Source organism: Salmo salar, chromosome ssa03, assembly GCF_905237065.1.
Source record: "Salmo salar chromosome ssa03, Ssal_v3.1, whole genome shotgun sequence".
NCBI lineage: Eukaryota > Metazoa > Chordata > Actinopteri > Salmoniformes > Salmonidae > Salmo > Salmo salar.
In genome coordinates, this window is record NC_059444.1 from 97,184,182 (window position 1) to 97,203,435 (window position 19,254).

Here is a 19,254-nt window from a genome sequence, read left to right on the forward strand (position 1 = left end):
AGTTCTGCTGATTTGTCATCCAACTTTGTCATTGTGTTCATCAACTGATCGTCTTTGGTCTGCAGAATTTGGAGTAGAACATTGTTACCTTGAGTAACGTTCAACAAAACTGCCTGCATGTTATCAAATTGTGCGCTCCTGTTTATAGATAACTCGACAGATTTATCTAGTTTGGCGTGGACTACATCGCATTTAGTTTTGGCTAAATCGAGTTGTTCCTGCAGATGACGATTTTGTTGGAGAGTTTGTGCTCGTTCATCGTCATAAGTATTTGCAATTACTCTTAATTCTTCCGATTTCAAACGCAGTTCCTCGGCTAGCAGAATGTTTTCATTTCCTGCTTTTGTCAATAGTTGCTCAGTTCTCTCCACCTTTGCCCTCATGTTAGCCATGTCTTGCACGTGCTTCAGCTGTGCACTGTGGTATTGGATCGATGCCAACCTTTGATGGCGATACATAAGTGCTAAAGTGGAGAGAACCGTCACAAAGCCTGTGTTTGATGGTTGATTTTGGACAGCGTTCGCAATTTCGGCAGATTTTTCACTAATGGCATAATTAGGGTTGGTATCGCTGCTGAGGTCAGAGATCAATCCTTTTATGGGTGGAGGTTCACTAATTAGCGGAGGAGTGGTGACCACCTTTGGTAGCTTGCACATTATTAGAAAAATTTAGAGGAAAAATTTTCCATTTTTTTTTCAATGTTTGGGTTTGGAATTCATTGGAAGCTGCAAAGACAAGTTTAATCTATTTATAGATGTTGACGAACCATCAGTACTGTACCAGTAATGTGGAAGTTGGACGTGAATGAATTTGCAAAAGCAAATTGAATTAATTAATCAATGCCAATGATTAATCCTACCTGGGTAGGCTATCTGGGTATTAAACTTGAATTAACCTGAGAGGTTGCTTCATCCAGGTAAATATGGGAAGTTTAAAAGTGTCTCATTTGATTGCAAGAACATTAAGGTATGTTCAACAATTTAACTTATTAAATTGAATGAGATGATAATCCATACAATCCCCATTGATTGGATTTCATAAGTGTAAGCAGTCGATCAAATGTTGGGAACACTCCCCACTATGGTACACTTCTTCCTTGGGCCGAAGCCACATGGGATTCCCGTGGGGGCGGGACTTCTGTCAGTACTGGATTACTGAATGGGTTTTTCAAAAACCAAATTTTACTGATTGATCAATTTTAATGATAAATCAAACCTGTATAGGCTATTTGGGATTTAAACTTTAATTAACCTGAGAGGTTTATTCATCTAGGTTAATGTGGGAAAAAGATTACTATGTCTCATTTAGAAAACTCATCAATTTGGATATTATTTAAAAGATCCACTTGAGAATGTAAATCTGGCAATTTCACTTATTAGTTCAATTGAATAAGACATCGATATCCGTCTGGATATCATGAGTAACGACTTGAGTGTCACCTGACTAATTCTTCTTGAAGGAAAGTACTGGTGACTCTTCAGAGGTCCCTGCTGGCACACGCTGAAATCAAGCGGAAGTACCCAGGGCGGGACTTCCGTTCAGCAAGGCGGAGGATTTACAATGTGGCACATAACAAAATGGCTGTTTTCCCTTTTGTTAGCTTAGCATGAGCAAGCTAATGCTACTTTATGCCTGAAAAATGCACAACATAGGATTCCCTTGGCAAGGGAAAGGTTTTACTTATAACGTATTATGTTCAAACCCTTTTCTGCGATATTTGACGATGTTTTAACCGGAACTCGCGGCAAACAACGAAAAGCACCGTGGTCTACTCGCATCGAAACGCGAGAGAGACAGAGAGATACTTATCGCTGGTCAAGCTAATCTCTCCTAAATTTCAATCGGCTGGCTCTTTCTCCTCGCTCGAGAAATTAATAATGACCTAGCCAACACGCGTCTGAAACGCGCGAGGCAGAAATAGCCCAGCGTTTGGCCAAACGCTCTATTTCTCAGATAGCTTTATCAGCCCTCATACAGAACTGTATAGCTTATGCTACCCACTGACTACGACAGAGCACAACACGGAGGCGATTCTCCAGAGCACACACGCACCAATAATTCCGGTCTTCAGTTCCCATAATGTATATAATAAACTTGGTATATTATGTAATCTGCTTTTCAATTTTATATAGGCTGAATCAAAATGAAAGCGTCATCCTATTTTAGATTCCTCGCACGGGGGCTCCAATATGTTTTATCAAAATGACCCAACGTGCGTTTTAGTTTTAGAGTCCTCACAGGGGGCACCAATATGTCGTGTCTTTGGCTATGCCGGATTAAGTGATATGACATGCTAACCTATAAAATCCTTTCTCTGTAATTAATATTACCTGATTAAGCTAATCATGTAAATGTAATTAACTAGAAAGTCGGGGCACCACGGAAGAACGTTTATAGAGCCGTTATCTTCCGAATAAACTCTTAAAATACTTTGTCATATTTTACATCGATAGCAGTCAATATTAACCCTTATCTTATTTTCAGTCTCATAATGAAAGTTGTAAATTCTTGGCTATCTTCACGAACCCTGGCTAACAAGTTGAATCAGCAATACAAAATTGGGTTTAATTGTTTATTTACTAAATACCTAAACTAATCACACAGAATTACAAATACACCGAATACAAATGATGTCATACATGATGGCTGGTTACACAAAGGAAAGGGGGTTGGGCTTGAATGAAAGAGCGGGAAGATTTAGGAACAAAGAAACAGCAGCTATGCTATCGTAAATACATTATCTCATGCATTCTAAATTACCGCCCATTTGGAAAAGGAAAATGCAATAAATATTTACTCTGAGCTGCGCTTCGGTAGATTGGTCGTAGATGCTGGCTGGGTTGGCCAACAGATCTTCCTGTCCTCGGATCTTCCTGTCCTGTCCTCGGGTAAATTGGATACGTGGTGGTATCTTCGTCCGTCTGTTAGACTGGATCCGTCGTCCGTCCTTTCCTAGCCCCCGTCTACAGCGGCCGCTGCTAACTCAACGGCTAGGAAGTATCACTTCTGTAGTGAATAAGCTCAAAGTTCATACCATTCGCCACCAAAGCTCACGCCGAGGTTGGCTTAGTTCTGTACTTGACGTGTGTCCTTCTAACGTAGAGGCTGCAGACCTCACGTACTGGAACATGTGGTTATCTTTTCGTCAAAGGCTTATATAGTGGAGAGGGGGAAGGATGTGTTTCATCGTTTATAGCCCCTGTCTCTTCACAGGGGTGGGCCACTGATCAAGCAGGGCACTTTCCTTATGAAAACCCAATTCTCTCATTTGGAAGCTAAAATTACATTTAATCTCCTAACAAACAATTTCAATATCAAACATTTCAATTGCATAACAATTCCATGTTACTCTGATAACTAGAGGGTGTATACTTTCTCAGGTACAGTTTATGTCGTCCTGTCATCAGTCATAATGTCTCAGATGACAACCGAACTGACATCCATACTCATTACGTTCCCAAGCATATTTCCAACTGGTTTTATTACCAAAATATGGTTCCTTTTCCCCTTTTCCCCATTTGTTTGTCCCAGACTCTCTATATTTAACACAGGCTATTCAAGTCCTTCAGTAGGGTCAGAAAGAGAGGGGAAGGGAGAAAGGTATTTGTGGGGGGTCATAAACCTTACCCACAGGCCAACGTCATGACAGGGCGTAGGGTATAAGGTGTAGGGTTTAGGGCGTAGGGTATAGGGTGTAGGGTTTAGGGTGTAGGGTATAAGGTGTAGGGTATAAGGTATGTAGAGTGTAGGGTATAGAGTGTAGGGTATAAGGCGTAGGGTTTAGGGCGTAGGGTATAAGGTATAAGGCGTAGGGTTTAGGGCGTAGGGTATAGGGTTTAGGGCGTAGGGTATAAGGTTTAGGGCGTAGGGTATAAGGTATATAGGGTGTAGGGTATAAGGTATATAGGGTGTAGGGTATAAGGTATATAGGGTGTAGGGTATAAGGTATAAGGTATATAGGGTGTAGAGTGTAGGGTATAGAGTGTAGGGTATAAGGTATAAGGCGTAGGGTTTAGGGCGTAGGGTTTAGGGCGTAGGGTGTAGTGTATAAGGCATAGGGTGTAGGGTAAAGGGTGCTTACCTCCCAGTAGTAACAGTACACCAGTCATCAGCAGTAGTAGGTAAGCTCTGGCCAGCAGGCCGATGAACCCCATCAGTCCCCCGACAACCATGATGATCATGCTGAGAGGAAGCAACACCATGAATGTCCCGTGCATATCTGAGAGAGGGGGAGGGGAGGGAGAGAACAAATATAGAACTAATACTATAATGATGCACTCTCTTGAGAGAGAGAGAGCGAGAGAGAGCGAAGGAAGCGATTCCCGGACCTTCCATAACAAAGCCATCACCTACAGAGAGATGACCTGGAGAAGAGTCCCCTAAGCAAGATGCTCCTGGGGCTCTGTTCACAAACACAAACACACCCCACAGAGCCCCAGGACAGCAACACAATTAGACCCAACCAAATCATGAGGAAACAAAAATATAATTACTTAACACATTGGAAAGAATTAACAAAAAAACTGACCAAACTAGAATGCTATTTGGCCCTAAACAGAGAGTACACAGTGGCAGAATACCTGACCACTCTGACTGACCCAAACTTAAGGAAAGCTTTGACTATGTACAGACTCAGTGAGCCTTGCTATTGAGAAAGGCTGCCGTAGGCAGACATAGTCTGTCTTCTATTGAGAGCTATGTGCACACTGCCCACAAAATTAGGTGGAAACAGCTGCACTTCCTAACCTCCTGCCAAATGTATGACCATACTAGAGACGCATATTTCCCTCAGATTACACAGACCCACAAAGAATTCAAAAACAAACTCGATTTTGATAAACTCCCATATCTACTGGGTGAAATATCACAGTGTGCCATCACAGCAGCAAGATGTGTGACCTGTTGCCACAAGAAAAGGTCAACCAGTGAAGAACAAACACCATTGTAAATACAACCTATATTTATGCTTATTTATTTTCCCTTTTGTACTTTAACCATTTTACATCGTTACAACACTATATATAGACATAATGACATTTGCAATGTCTTTATTCTTTTGGAACTTATGTGAGTGTTTACTGTACATTTACAGTAAACACAGTTTACAGTTTACTGTACATTTCTGTTTATTTCACTTTTGTATATTATCTACTTCACTTGCTTTGGCAATGTTAACATACGTTTCCCATGCCAATAAATCCCTTAATTCAATTCAATTCAATTCGAGAGAGCTGATCCTGGGGCTCTGTTCACAAACACAGACACCACAGAGCCCCAGGACAGCAACACAATTAGAGCCAACCAAATCATGAGAAAACAAAAATATAATTACTTGACACATTGGAAAGAATTTACCAAACAAACAGAGCAAACTAGAATGCTATTTGGCCCTATACAGAGAGTACACAGAAGCAGAATACCTGACCACTGGGACTGACACAAAGTTAAGAAAATCTTTGACTATGTACAGACTCAGTGAGCATAGCCTTGCTATTGAGAAAGGCCGCCGAAGGCAGACCTGGCTCTCAAGAGAAGACAGGCTATGTGCACACTGCCCACAAAATGAGGTGGAAACTGAGCTGCACTTCCTAACCTGCTGCCACGTGTATGACCACTTTAGAGACACATTATTGAAGGGAGACTTGATAACACACACACCAAGGTACAGCAGGGATGCTTCCTTATCTGTCCCAGTACCGTGGGGTCTAATCTCATCTAGAAACCTGGGCTTGTGTTGCTGTAGCAGTGCTTATGTTTGTTTGATTAGATACTAATTAATTCTACAGTACCTGTTTTGTGTTTCTGAGGTCAAATCATTGTTTGTGTATGTATGTGTGGCTGCACATCTCTGTGTGTGGGAGTATGTGTTTGTATTGCCCTCTGGTTGCCAGGGTGAACTTCTACTGTATCTCTATCATTACTAACAATTAACTGGACCGAACCAACCCCGTCTGTCCCTCACCATGTTCTCTCTCTCTCTTCTCCCCCCCCCCCCAATTTAAGGGCTTTATTGGCATGGTAAACATATGTCTACACTGCCTCTAGGAGTACAGTCTCTCTCTGTTGTTGTTCTGGGAGGACAGTCTCTCTCTGTTGTTGTTCTGGGAGGACAGTCTCTCTCTGTTGTTGGGCTGGGAGGACAGTCTCTCTCTGTTGTTGGGCTGGGAGGACAGTCTCTCTCTGTTGTTGTTCTGGGAGGACAGTCTCTCTCTGTTGTTGTTCTGGGAGGACAGTCTCTCTCTGTTGTTGTTCTGGGAGGACAGTCTCTCTCTGTTGTTGGGCTGGGAGGACAGTCTCTCTCTGTTGTTGTTCTGGGAGGACAGTCTCTCTCTGTTGTTGGGCTGGGAGGACAGTCTCTCTCTGTTGTTGTTCTGGGAGGACAGTCTCTCTCTGTTGTTGTTCTGGGAGGACAGTCTCTCTCTGTTGTTGGGCTGGGAGGACAGTCTCTCTCTGTTGTTGTTCTGGGAGGACAGTCTCTCTCTGTTGTTGGTCTGGGAGGACAGTCTCTCTCTGTTGTTGGGCTGGGAGGACAGTCTCTCTCTGTTGTTGTTCTGGGAGGACAGTCTCTCTCTGTTGTTGGGCTGGGAGGACAGTCTCTCTCTGTTGTTGTTCTGGGAGGACAGTCTCTCTCTGTTGTTGTTCTGGGAGGACAGTCTCTCTCTGTTGTTGTTCTGGGAGGACAGTCTCTCTCTGTTGTTGTTCTGGGAGGACAGTCTCTCTCTGTTGTTGTTCTGGGAGGACAGTCTCTCTCTGTTGTTGTTCTGGGAGGACAGTCTCTCTCTGTTGTTGTTCTGGGAGGACAGTCTCTCTCTGTTGTTGGGCTGGGAGGACAGTCTCTCTCTACACACAAAAAAGGGTTCCAACAGGGTTCTTCAGGTGTTCTCATGGGAGAGGGTTCTCCAACAGGGTTCTTCAGGTGTTCTCATGGGAGAGGGTTCTCCAACAGGGTTCTTCAAAGGGTTCTCCTATGGGGACAGCCAAATAACCCCTTTAGGTTGTAGATAGCACCTTTCCTTCTAAGTATCATTCGCATGCCTTGTAGATCAGCGAGCAATAATCATAGTCATTTCATCCACTTTACATTGATTGTAAACCCCACAGTCCACCGTCCACCCTCCCCTTTCAGCCCACAGTCCACCCTCCCCTTTCAGCCCACAGTCCACCCTCCCCTTTCAGTCCACAGTCCACCCTCCCCTTTCAGCCCACAGTCCACCCTCCCCTTTCAGCCCACAGTCCACCCTCCCCTTTCAGCCCACAGTCCACCCTCCCCTTTCAGCCCACAGTCCACCCTGTCCTTTCAGCCCACAGTCCACCCTGTCCTTTCAGCCCACAGTCCACCCTGTCCTTTCAGCCCACAGTCCACCCTGTCCTTTCAGCCCACAGTCCACCCTGTCCTTTCAGCCCACAGTCCACCCTCCCCTTTCAGTCCACAGTCCACCCTGTCCTTTCAGTCCACAGTCCACCCTGCCCTTTCAGCCCACAGTCCACCCTCCCCTTTCAGCCCACAGTCCACCCCTCCCCTTTCAGCCCACAGTCCACCCTCCCCTTTCAGCCCACAGTCCACCCTGTCCTTTCAGCCCACAGTCCACCCTGTCCTTTCAGCCCACAGTCCACCCTGTCCTTTCAGCCCACAGTCCACCCTGTCCTTTCAGCCCACAGTCCACCCTCCCCTTTCAGTCCACAGTCCACCCTCCCCTTTCAGTCCACAGTCCACCCTCCCCTTTCAGCCCACAGTCCACCCTCCCCTTTCAGCCCACAGTCCACCCTCCCCTTTCAGCCCACAGTCCACCCTCCCCTTTCAGCCCACAGTCCACCCTCCCCTTTCAGCCCACATTCCACCCTTCCGTTTCAGCTGTAATGATCTTTCCTCAATCTCAAAGGTTATACAAATAACCTTTTTGAAGAATAATACAGGGTTAGCAATATTGTGTTGTTAATATTCCATAGGTGTTATTATTGAGAGGGTGAACCAGGTGTGCTAGCGCTGGAACAGCTGAGGGTCCCTGAAGTAGTGAAGTTACGTTTTTAATAGTGGAGTACCGAGGCATGAGTCGCAATCGCCAAGCAGCTAACTTCAAAAGCAGTGTTCCGATGCGTGTATCACTTTATCAGCATTACATCATCAGTGACGTCCGAAGCTTCGTTTGAGCATGTGCTTTTTCAAACCGTGTGTTGCGAATAAATGCGAGATCCAACTGATTTCGCTGATTTTGCGAGATCCCATTGATTTCCTACAGGTTCCGGTGCTTTCTTTCATGAACCTGCTTTCAAACATCGACCTTTACTGGTTATCGTACTTATACACCTAGTTAGGATTTTGTACATGTAATTAAAACTGACTGGTAGCTAAGCAGGTAGAGTAAGTAACTATGGAACATTCAAGAACGTTAGGGTGTGAGGTTGAATCCCATTGAAGGCACACTATTTAGAAAATAGTTTAAAAATAGTTACGTGAAACTACACTGCACTGTTCAAATAATGTGTTGTATTTAGTATAGTATAAGCTTCAGTCTTAATCATCCTAAATAATGTGTTGTATTTAGTATAGTATAAGCTTCAGTCTTAATCATCCTAAATAATGTGTTGTATTTAGTATAGTATAAGCTTCAGTCTTAATCATCCTAAATAATGTGTTGTATTTAGTATAGTATAAGCTTCAGTCTTAATCATCCTAAATAATGTGTTGTATTTAGTATAGTATAAGCTTCAGTCTTAATCATCCTAAATAATGTGTTGTATTTAGTATAGTATAAGCTTCAGTCTTAGTTTTTTTTACAATCACTAGGACCCATTTCTCAATACTTAGGTCACTTTTTCAAAACTCTTCTCACAGTGAACACAACAGCCGTCTATGTGGGCTAAACTGTGGATCATTTTCATTGCTTTGGAACAAAATGCATTCAATGACTACATCTTTCAAATTTCATGAATTCTTTTCTCACTCAGACACAACCACCACCAAAACAGTTAAACTTAAGTTCAAAACCTAAAATAACACAACATTGAATAAGACAGAAATCTGCTACATTTCTACAGTAATACCGTATTTAAATATATTCCACATCTAAAAAATGAAATACTATCAAAACAATTAGACCAACCACAGCTGATTCCCATTGTAGCTGAACACCTACACAGGTGTTAGTCTTTCAATTACATTACCATCTATACAAAAGGGGACATCTTAGGAATAATGCTGTAATGTAAACATGGACCCAGCCAGAGATAGAGAAGTGGCTGACAGAGGAAGAAGAGTGGCTGGGAGAGGGAGAGGAGTACGTATGAGTGGTGGAAGAAGAGTGGCTGGGAGAGGGAGAGGAGTACGTACGAGTGGTGGAAGAAGACAGAGGAAGATCAAGAGCTGTAGTCTCAGATGAGATTAGGGCTACTATAATTGATCATGTAATAAATCATGATCTATCAATCCAAATCTGTAATGCTCAACAGTGGCATCTATTGTGAGAAATTTCCAGCAAAACAACAGGTAAGATGTGCATTCTGCAAGGGCATCTGACTGAACTGCACATTACAGAAGGAAATTGAGCAAAGCCTCCAAACCCACTTGTGTGTAATTGTTTTTGTATTTCTGCTTAGGACCCAACGGTTACCTCCCACAGGCGGGAGAGGTAGGATTCTCACTGCTGTGCAGGAAGCTGCAATCGTTGATATGGTATTCAGAAACAATAGCATAAAACTCACAGAGATTCAGGACAGACTGTTGGCAGCCAACATTACATTTTGGAAATATTCACAATGTAAACATAACTATTTCTAGAGTCCTGAAACAACATCAAGTCAGGATGAAGCAGTTGTACACTGTCCCCTTAGAGAGGAACTCTGAACGAGTGAAGCAACTCAGGAACCAATATGTCCAGGTAAGATGACTATAAAATACACAACTGGTTTTGAACTAAACCAAATAGGGCAGAGACACACAATGGCATGTTTTAAGGTATAATGTGAACTACTGTAATAGCTTAACTCTTATGTTGCCTTGTGGATTTATTTTAGAGAGTCATGGAGATTGAAGCCAGGCAAACACCCCACATATTCATCTTTGTGGATGAGGCTGGTTTCAACTTGGCCAAAACACGGTGGTGAGGAAGGAATGTGATTGGGAAAAGAGCCACAGTGGATGTCCCGGGCCAGAGGGGTGCCAACATCACAATGTGTGCAGCAGTATCCTCTGATGGATTGCTGTTACACAAACCACTAATTGAGCCACACAACACCGAGCATCTCATTTCATTCCTGGATGACCTCTATGGAAGGGTTGTGCCAGGTGAGGAAAGGGTTGCAGTGAGGTGGAATCGGCCAACGTTTGTAATTGTATGGGACAATGTGGCATTTCACCACTCCCGTGCAGTCACAGAGCGGTATGGAGGTGGAAGGTTTATGACCACCATCCACATGATCAAATGTCCCTCCTGGACGCAATGAATGCTGGATGCCTGGACATATCTGCAGAAGATTGCCAAGGATGGACCAGGCATGTCAAAAGATTATTTCCTAGATGTATTGCCCAAGATGACATAAGATGTGATGTGGATGAGAACCTGTGGCCAAACGCAGAAGACTATCATTGACTATCATTGCTACTGTACCTGTATCGGTAGATGGTGTACATACAAATTCTTGTATTTTGGAATCACTCAATGCCAAAAAATGACATAAAACATATTGAAGCATATTGCATCATGTCTGATACATTCCTGTAACATATACTGCAGTGAATTCTAAACAGTAGAGAGGTGTCATTCCTGTAACATATACTGCAGTGAATTCTAAACAGTAGAGAGGTGTCATTCCTGTAACATATACTGCAGTGAATTCTAAACAGTAGAGAGGTGTCATTCCTGTAACATATACTGCAGTGAATTCTAAACAGTAGAGAGGTGTCATTCCTGTAACATATACTGCAGTGAATTCTAACCAGTAGAGAGGTGTCATTCTGGTTTTGTAAAGACATTTGACAATAGAAAACATTGTGTAGCGCTACCTGTTGTTAGTGTTGTTTAGGTCGTTGTTTTATGAGTGACAACGTGTTCTTGTTGGGTGACATCCTTTGCTAGTGTTATGGAAGAACGAGCTGATTTGAGACGTATGAAGTATTTTTAGTGCATTTTGGATGTGAAATGAACTGCTGTGCCAAGCTGAAAGTTGGTTAGGAGAACTGTGTGAAGAGTTTTGAAAAAGTGACCTAAGTATTGAGAAATGGGTCCTAGCGATTGTAAAAAAAAAAAATCATCCTAAATAATACCATAGATTCTGTTTTAGACACATAGTAAAGCTGAAGGCAACAAGGGAAGAATGATGTAAAACGTGAATCTGCCAATCCAACAGACTGTAGGCTTGCTAAAGACAACAATTTACCGCTGCAACACAGAGTTTTGATTAAGGGAAAAAAAACTGATTATCACACGCTGCTATTTGTTGCTGACCCGCAAATGCCACTAATGTGCATCGGGAACGGATAATGAAGCTCTGAGTAACAAACCTATTTGAATGGAAATACTTCAGGAAGCTTTATTTCCCCATAACTACCCTGAAGAGATCATTGAGAACCATTGATTGAGACATCCGTTCTCAATAGACACAAGGCCATACAGTACGTGAGTCTTTCACAAGACACCATCACTGGCCATGGTCATATAACATGTAATGACATCACACCACTCACTAAAGAGCAAAGAACCAGTGAAGGCCACATAGGGTTCTTTGAGTCAATATGGTTTCACATAGAACCATCCATTAGAACCCTGGAGGAACCCTCTTTTCTTGGTGTATCACACTGAAGTGAGAAAACAATCCAGTCATTCTTAGAAGGTCATATTCAATGGAGGGTCATATTCAACGAAAGGTCGTATTCAATCGTCGTATTAGCACTGGCCCATCTGAATGAGGTTATAGCAGGTCAAAACAGAACAATGATTTTCCTCTTTGAGCTGTCACCTCTTGGCCTTCGTCAGAGCCTTGTGGAAGGTAATAAAAATGCTTCTTTATTCATAAAACCATCACATGTTCAGCTCTAAGCCTTCATTCATAAAACCATCACATTTTCAGCTCTAAGCCTTCACTAACAAAACTATCACATTTTCAGCTCTAAGCCTTCATTCATAAAACCATCACATTTTCAGCTCTAAGCCTTCACTAACAAAACCATCACATTTTCAGCTCTAAGCCTTCATTCATAAAACCATCACATTTTCAGCTCTAAACCTTCATTCATAAAACCATCACATTTTCAGCTCTATGCCTTTATCAGGGTTTTTTGGAAGGCTGTTATATATACTGAAAACAATTATGTAAAGTGTTAGTCACATATTTCTCTCAAATTTTGTGCACCAATTTGTTTACATCCCTGTTAGTTAGTATTTCTCCTTTACCAAAATAATCCATCCACCTGACAGGTGGGGCATATCAAGAAGCTGATTAAGCAGCATAATCATTACACAGGTGCACCTTGTGCTGGGGGAAATAAAAGGCCACTCTAAAATGTGCAGTTTTGTCACACAACACAATGCCACAGATGTCTCAAGTTTTGAGGGAGCGTCCAATTGGCATGCTGACTGCAGGAATGTCCACCAGAGCCATTTTAGAGAATTTGGCACTACGTCCAACCGGGTGTAGGATATAGGGTGTAGGGTATAGGGTGCTTACCTGCCAGTAGTAGCAGTACACCAGTCATCAGCAGTAGTAGGTAAGCTCTGGTGGTAAGGGTGTAGGGTATAGGGTGTAGGGTATAGGGTGTAGGGTGCATACCTGCCAGTAGTAGCAGTACACCAGTCATCAGCAGTAGTAGGTAAGCTCTGGTGGTAAGGGGGTAGGATATAGGGTGTAGGGTATAGGGTGTAGGGTGCATACCTGCCAGTAGTAGCAGTACACCAGTCATCAGCAGTAGTAGGTAAGCTCTGGTGGTAAGGGGGTAGGATATAGGGTGTAGGGTATAGGGTGTAGGGTGCATACCTGCCAGTAGTAGCAGTACACCAGTCATCAGCAGTAGTAGGTAAGCTCTGGTGGTAAGGGTGTAGGGTATAGGGTGTAGGGTATAGGGTGTAGGGTGCATACCTGCCAGTAGTAGCAGTACACCAGTCATCAGCAGTAGTAGGTAAGCTCTGGTGGTAAGGGGGTAGGATATAGGGTGTAGGGTATAGGGTGTAGGGTGCATACCTGCCAGTAGTAGCAGTACACCAGTCATCAGCAGTAGTAGGTAAGCTCTGGTGGTAAGGGGGTATAGGGTATAAGGTGTTTATTTATTTTTTAATTTATTTTACCTTTATTTAACCAGGTAGGCAAGTTGAGAACAAGTTCTCATTTACAATTGCGACCTGGCCAAGATAAAGCAAAGCAGTTCGACACATACAACAACACAGAGATACACATGGAGTAAAAATAACATACAGTCAATAATACAGTAGAAAAATAAGTCTATATACAATGTGAGCAAATGAGGTGAGATAAGGGAGGTAAAGGCAAAAAAGACCATGGTAGCAAAGTAAATACAATATAGCAAGTAAAACACTGGAATGGTAGATTTGTAGTGGAAGAAAGTGCAAAGTAGAAATAGAAATAATGGGGTGCAAAGGAGCAAAATAAATAAATACAGTAGGGGAAGAGGTAGTTGTTTGGGCTAAATTATAGATGGGCTATGTACAGGTGCAGTGATCTGTGAGCTGCTCTGACAGTTGGTGCCTAAAGCTAGTGAGGGAGTTAAGTGTTTCCAGTTTCAGAGATTTTTGTAGTTCGTTCCAGTCATTGGCAGCAGAGAACTGGAAGGAGAGGCGGCCAAAGGAGGAATTGGCTTTGGGGGTGACCAGAGAGATATACCTGCTGGAGCGTGTGCTACAGGTGGGTGCTGCTATGGTGACCAGTGAGCTGAGATAAGGGGGGACTTTACCTAGCAGGGTCTTGTAGATGACCTGGAGCCAGTGGGTTAGGTGTAGGGTGCTTACCTGCCAGTAGTAGCAGTACACCAGTTATCAGCAGTAGTAGGTAAGCTCTGGTGGTAAGGGTGTATTGTGTAGGGTTTAGGGTATAGTGTGTAGGGTATAGAGTGCAGGTAGCTTACCTGCAGGTACATTTTACATTACATTTTAGTCATTTAGCAGACGCTCTTATCCAGAGCGACTTACAGTAGTGAATGCATACATTTCATACAATTTCATACATTTTTTTTCTGTGCTGGCCACCCGTGGGAAGTAGTAGTAGTAGTAGTAGTACACTAAGTAATCAGCAGTAGTAAACTCTGTAACTCTAATTGTTGCATGTTTCGTTTATATTTATGTTCAGTATGTATGTGTCAGGAACGTTTAAAGGAGCGAACCAAGGCGCAGCGTGAGTTGAGTTCCACATACTTTATTATATAGTGAAACTACCCAAACAATAAACAAACCTAAAACGCCCGTGAAAGCCGTACTGCTAAACACACTAACACAAACAATATCCCACAAAGCAGGTGGGAACAGGGAACCCTTAAGTATGATCCCCAATTAGAGACAACGAACATCAGCTGCCTCTAATTGGAACCATACTAAGAGCACCAACATAGAAATGGAAAGACTAGAACACCCCCTAGTCACGCCCTGACCTAGTACACCATAGAGAAACAAGGGCTCTCTATGGTCAGGGCGTGACAGTATGTATGTGTGTGTGTGTGTGTGTGTGTGTGTGTGTGTGTGTGTGTGTGTGTGTGTGTGTGTGTGTGTGTGTGTGTGTGTGTGTGTGTGTGTGTGTGTGTGTGTGTGTGTGTGTGTGTGTGTGTATATGTATGTATGTATGTATGTATGTATGTATGTATGTACTTATGTATGTATGTATGTATGTACGATATGTATGTATGTATGTGTGTGTGTGTGTGTGTGTGTATGTATGTATGTATGTATGTACATAAATACGTTATGAATTGTACCCCAACTGAAATAATCCAAGAAGAACTAGCAAGCTATCTTGATAAACCGTGCTGACAGTTCCATTTGGGCTAGCTAGCAAGCTATCTTGATAAACCATGCTGACAGTTCCATTTGGGCTAGCTAGTTAACTGATATGTAATGATGTGATGTACGACAGGATTAAATGTTGTTTGAGGTTGCAGAAAATTTGCTTGAGATAATCACACTGCTCACTGAGTCCATGTTGCTTGACACAGGTGTTTTCAATATCACTCTACTCCCTGCCCACTCAGTCTGTGTTTTCAGACTTCCTGGTAATTTTTTCTTTCTATTCTGAGCATTTATCAGGGGGGGTTATTATGGGTAATGTTTCTGTCGCTCAAAAGGCTAGTTTACATGGGAATAAGAATGACTGTGAAGGACCTTTTGATGCTGAGTGCCAAGCAGAGGGGCATCAGGTTCCTTACAAAACTAGTGGTTAAGTGTTTTGGCCACAGAGCCTGAGTGGCCAGTACCTGTTCAATTATGCACCTGTGGTCCTAGTAAACATAAACTGATAATCTATCCTAGACTGGCACCAATCAGCATCCTTTGTCTCTCAGTGGGAGAACTCTGATCCCAAACAGCTGCTGCATATCACACTGATAATGTCCTCCTCTACCTACGCAATAGACACGCACACACAAAAAATGCATGCACACACACACGTACACACACACACACAACAAAAAATGTAATATGTGATATGTGGACAGCAGGAAATCATAGTCTATAGTTATACAACCCTCCTTCTCCATCCTTCCTTCTCCCTTTCCAGTAACATGGTGGGGGAGGCAGGGAAGGAGCTGGCTCCGTTGGCAAATAAACCTGTGTTTGCTGAGAGACTAACTGTGTAACTTACATTTACCCCACGGGTGGCAGCATCTGACCACACAATCAATGGGGAGGAAGAGAGCTAAGGGAGAGGTTGAGCACTGGAGTGTTTGTTTGTGTGTGTGTGTGTGTGTGTGTGTGTGTGTGTGTGTGTGTGTGTGTGTGTGTGTGTGTGTGTGTGTGTGTGTGTGTGTGTGTGTGTGTGTGTGTGTGTGTGTGTGTGTGTGTGTGTGTGTGTGTGTGAGTGAGTGAGTGAGTGAGTGAGAGAGTTCAGTGTTGGATAAATGAACCAGCATGGTCTGATAACCAGGTTATTGCAGGACAGTAATCATATGGGAGAGGGGAAAGAGGAAGGAGACTGATTCTAACTCAGATCAATGAGATGCATGCTTTCCCCTCCATCCTGTCTAGATAGCCTTAAACTACATCCAGAATGCTTACCCCTCCATCCTGTCCAGATAGACTACATCCAGAATGCTTTCCCCTCCATCCTGTCTAGATAGACTACATCCAGAATGCTTTCCCCTCCATCCTGTCCAGATAGACTACATCCAGAATGCTTTCCCCTCCATCCTGTCTAGATAGCCTTAGACTATATCCAGAATGCTTTCCCCTCCATCCTGTCCAGATAGACTATATCCAGAATGCTTTCCCCTCCATCCTGTCCAGATAGACTACATCCAGAATGCTTTCCCCTCCATCCTGTCCAGATAGACCACATCCAGAATGCTTTCCCCTCCATCCTGTCCAGATAGACTACATCCAGAATGCTTTCCCCTCCATCCTGTCCAGATGGACTACATCCAGAATGCTTTCCCCTCTATCCTGTCCAGATAGACCACATCCAGAATGCTTTCCCCTCCATCCTGTCCAGATGGACTACATCCAGAATGCTTTCCCCTCTATCCTGTCCAGATAGACCACATCCAGAATGCTTTCCCCTCTATCCTGTCCAGATAGACCACATCCAGAATGCTTTCCCCTCTATCCTGTCCAGATAGACCACATCCAGAATGCTTTCCCCTCTATCCTGTCCAGATAGACCACATCCAGAATGCTTTCCCCTCTATCCTGTCCAGATAGACCACATCCAGAATGCTTTCCCCTATATCCTGTCCAGATAGACCACATCCAGAATGCTTTCCCCTCTATCCTGTCCAGATAGACTACATCCAGAATGCTTTCCCCTCTATCCTGTCCAGATAGACTACATCCAGAATGCTTTCCCCTCCATCCTGTCCAGATAGACTACATCCAGAATGCTTTCCCCTCCATCCTGTCCAGATGGACTACATCCAGAATGCTTTCCCCTCTATCCGGTCCAGATGGACTACATCCAGAATGCTTTCCCCTCTATCCTGTCCAGATTTGTTTTATTTTATTTCACCTTTATTTAACCAGGTAGGCAAGTTGAGAACAAGTTCTCATTTACAACTGCGACCTGGCCAAGATAAAGCAAAGCAGTTCGACAACAGACAACAACACAGAGTTACACATGGAGTAAAAACAAACATACAGTCAATAATACAGTAGAAAAAGAAGTCTATATACAATATGAGCAAATGAGGTGAGATAAGCGAGGTAAAGGCAAAAAGGCCATGGTGGCAAAGTAAATACAATATAGCAAGTAAAACTGTCACGTCCTGACCAGTATAAGGGTTATTTGTTATTGTAGTTTGGTCAGGACGTGGCAGAGGGTATTTTGTTTAAGTGGTTCGGGGTGGTGATTTATGTAGTAGGGTGTTTGATTTATTATTTCCGGGTTTTGGTCTATGTTCTATGTTTTGTATTTCTATGTTCTTTTTGGTTTGTGGTATTTCTATGTGTAGGTTAATGGGGGGTTGGACTCTCAATTGGAGGCAGGTGCTTTCTCGTTGCCTCTGATTGAGAGTCCTATATATGGGTAATTGTTTGGTGTAGTGTTGTGGGAGATTGTTTCTTGTTTTGCCTGTATGAGCCTGACAAGACTGGTTTGTTGTTCTTCGTTTTGTTATTTTGGTGTTCTCTTGATTAAAAATAAATAACAAGATGAGCATCCACATTCCTGCTGCGTTTTGGTCCTCTATTCCCGACGACAACTGTTACAAAAACACTGGAATGGTAGATTTGTAGTGGAAGAAAGTGCAAAGTAGAAATAGGAGCAAAGGAGCTAAATAAATACAGTAGGGGAAGGGGTAGTTGTTTGGGCTAAATTATAGATGGGCTATGTACAGGTGCAGTGATCTGTGAGCTGCTCTGACAGCTGGTGCTTAAAGCTAGTGAGGGAGATAAGTGTTTCCAGTTTCAGAGATTTTTGTAGTTCGTTCCAGTCATTGGCAGCAGAGAACTGGAAGGAGAGGCGGCCAAAGGAGGAATTGGCTTTGGGGGTGACCAGAGATATACCTGCTGGAGCGCGTGCTACAGGTGGGTGCTGCTATGGTGACCAGTGAGCTGAGATAAGGGGGGACTTTACCTAGCAGGGTCTTGTAGATGACCTGGAGCCAGTGGGTTTGGCGACGAGTATGAAGCAAGGGCCAGCCAACGAGAGCGTACAGGTCGCAGTGGTGAGTAGTATATGGGGCTTTGGTGACAAAACAAATGGCACTGTGATACTGCATCCAGTTTGTTGAGTAGGGTATTGGAGGCTATTTTGTAAATGACATCGCCGAAGTCGAGGATTGGTAGGATGGTCAGTTTTACGAGGGTATGTTTGGCAGCATGAGTGAATGATGCTTTGTTGCGAAATAGGAAGCCAATTCTAGATTTAACTTTAGATTGGAGATGTTTGATGTGAGTCTGGAAGGAGAGTTTACAGTCTAACCAGACACCCAGGTATTTGTAGTTGTCCACATATTCTATGTCAGAACAGTCCAGAGTAGTGATGCTGGACAGGCGGGCCGGTGCAGGCAGCGATCGGTTGAAGAGCATGCATTTAGTTTTACTTGTATTTAAGAGCAGTTGGAGGCCACGGAAGGAGAGTTGTATGGCATTGAAGCTCGTCTGGAGGGTTGTTAACACAGTGTCCAAAGAAGGGCCAGAAGTATACAGAATGGTGTCGTCGGCGTAGAGGTGGATCAGAGACTCACCAGCAGCAAGAGCGACATCATTGATGTATACAGAGAAAAGAGTTGGCCCAAGAATTGAACCCTGTGGCACCCCCATAGAGACTGCCAGAGGTCCGGACAACAGGCCCTCCGATTTGAGACACTGAACTCTATCAGAGAAGTAGTTGGTGAACCAGGCGAGGCAATCATTTGAGAAACCAAGGCTATTGAGTCTGCCGATGAGGATGTGGTGATTGACAGAGTCGAAAGCTTTGGCCAGGTCAATGAATACAGCAGCACAGTATTGTTTCTTATCGATGGCGGTTACAATATCGTTTAGGACCTTGAGCGTGGCTGAGGTGCACCCATGACCAGCTCTGAAACCAGATTGCATAGTGGAGAAGGTGCAGTGGGATTTGAAATGGTCGGTAATCTGTTTGTTGACTTGGCTTTCGAAGACCTTAGAAAGG

General features: G+C 43.4%; 1 protein-coding gene across 1 annotated transcript in view; it reads right to left on the reverse strand.

Annotated features, from left to right (window-relative positions):
* The window catches only part of LOC123741855 (transmembrane protein 114-like), a 59,519-nt gene that overhangs the window by 11,368 nt on the left and 28,897 nt on the right, over positions 1-19,254 (reverse strand). Inside the window, exon 3 of the mRNA XM_045716083.1 lies at positions 4,020-4,219. Coding sequence (XP_045572039.1) covers positions 4,020-4,219 — 200 coding nt within the window. The remainder of the gene's footprint in view (positions 1-4,019; positions 4,220-19,254) is intronic.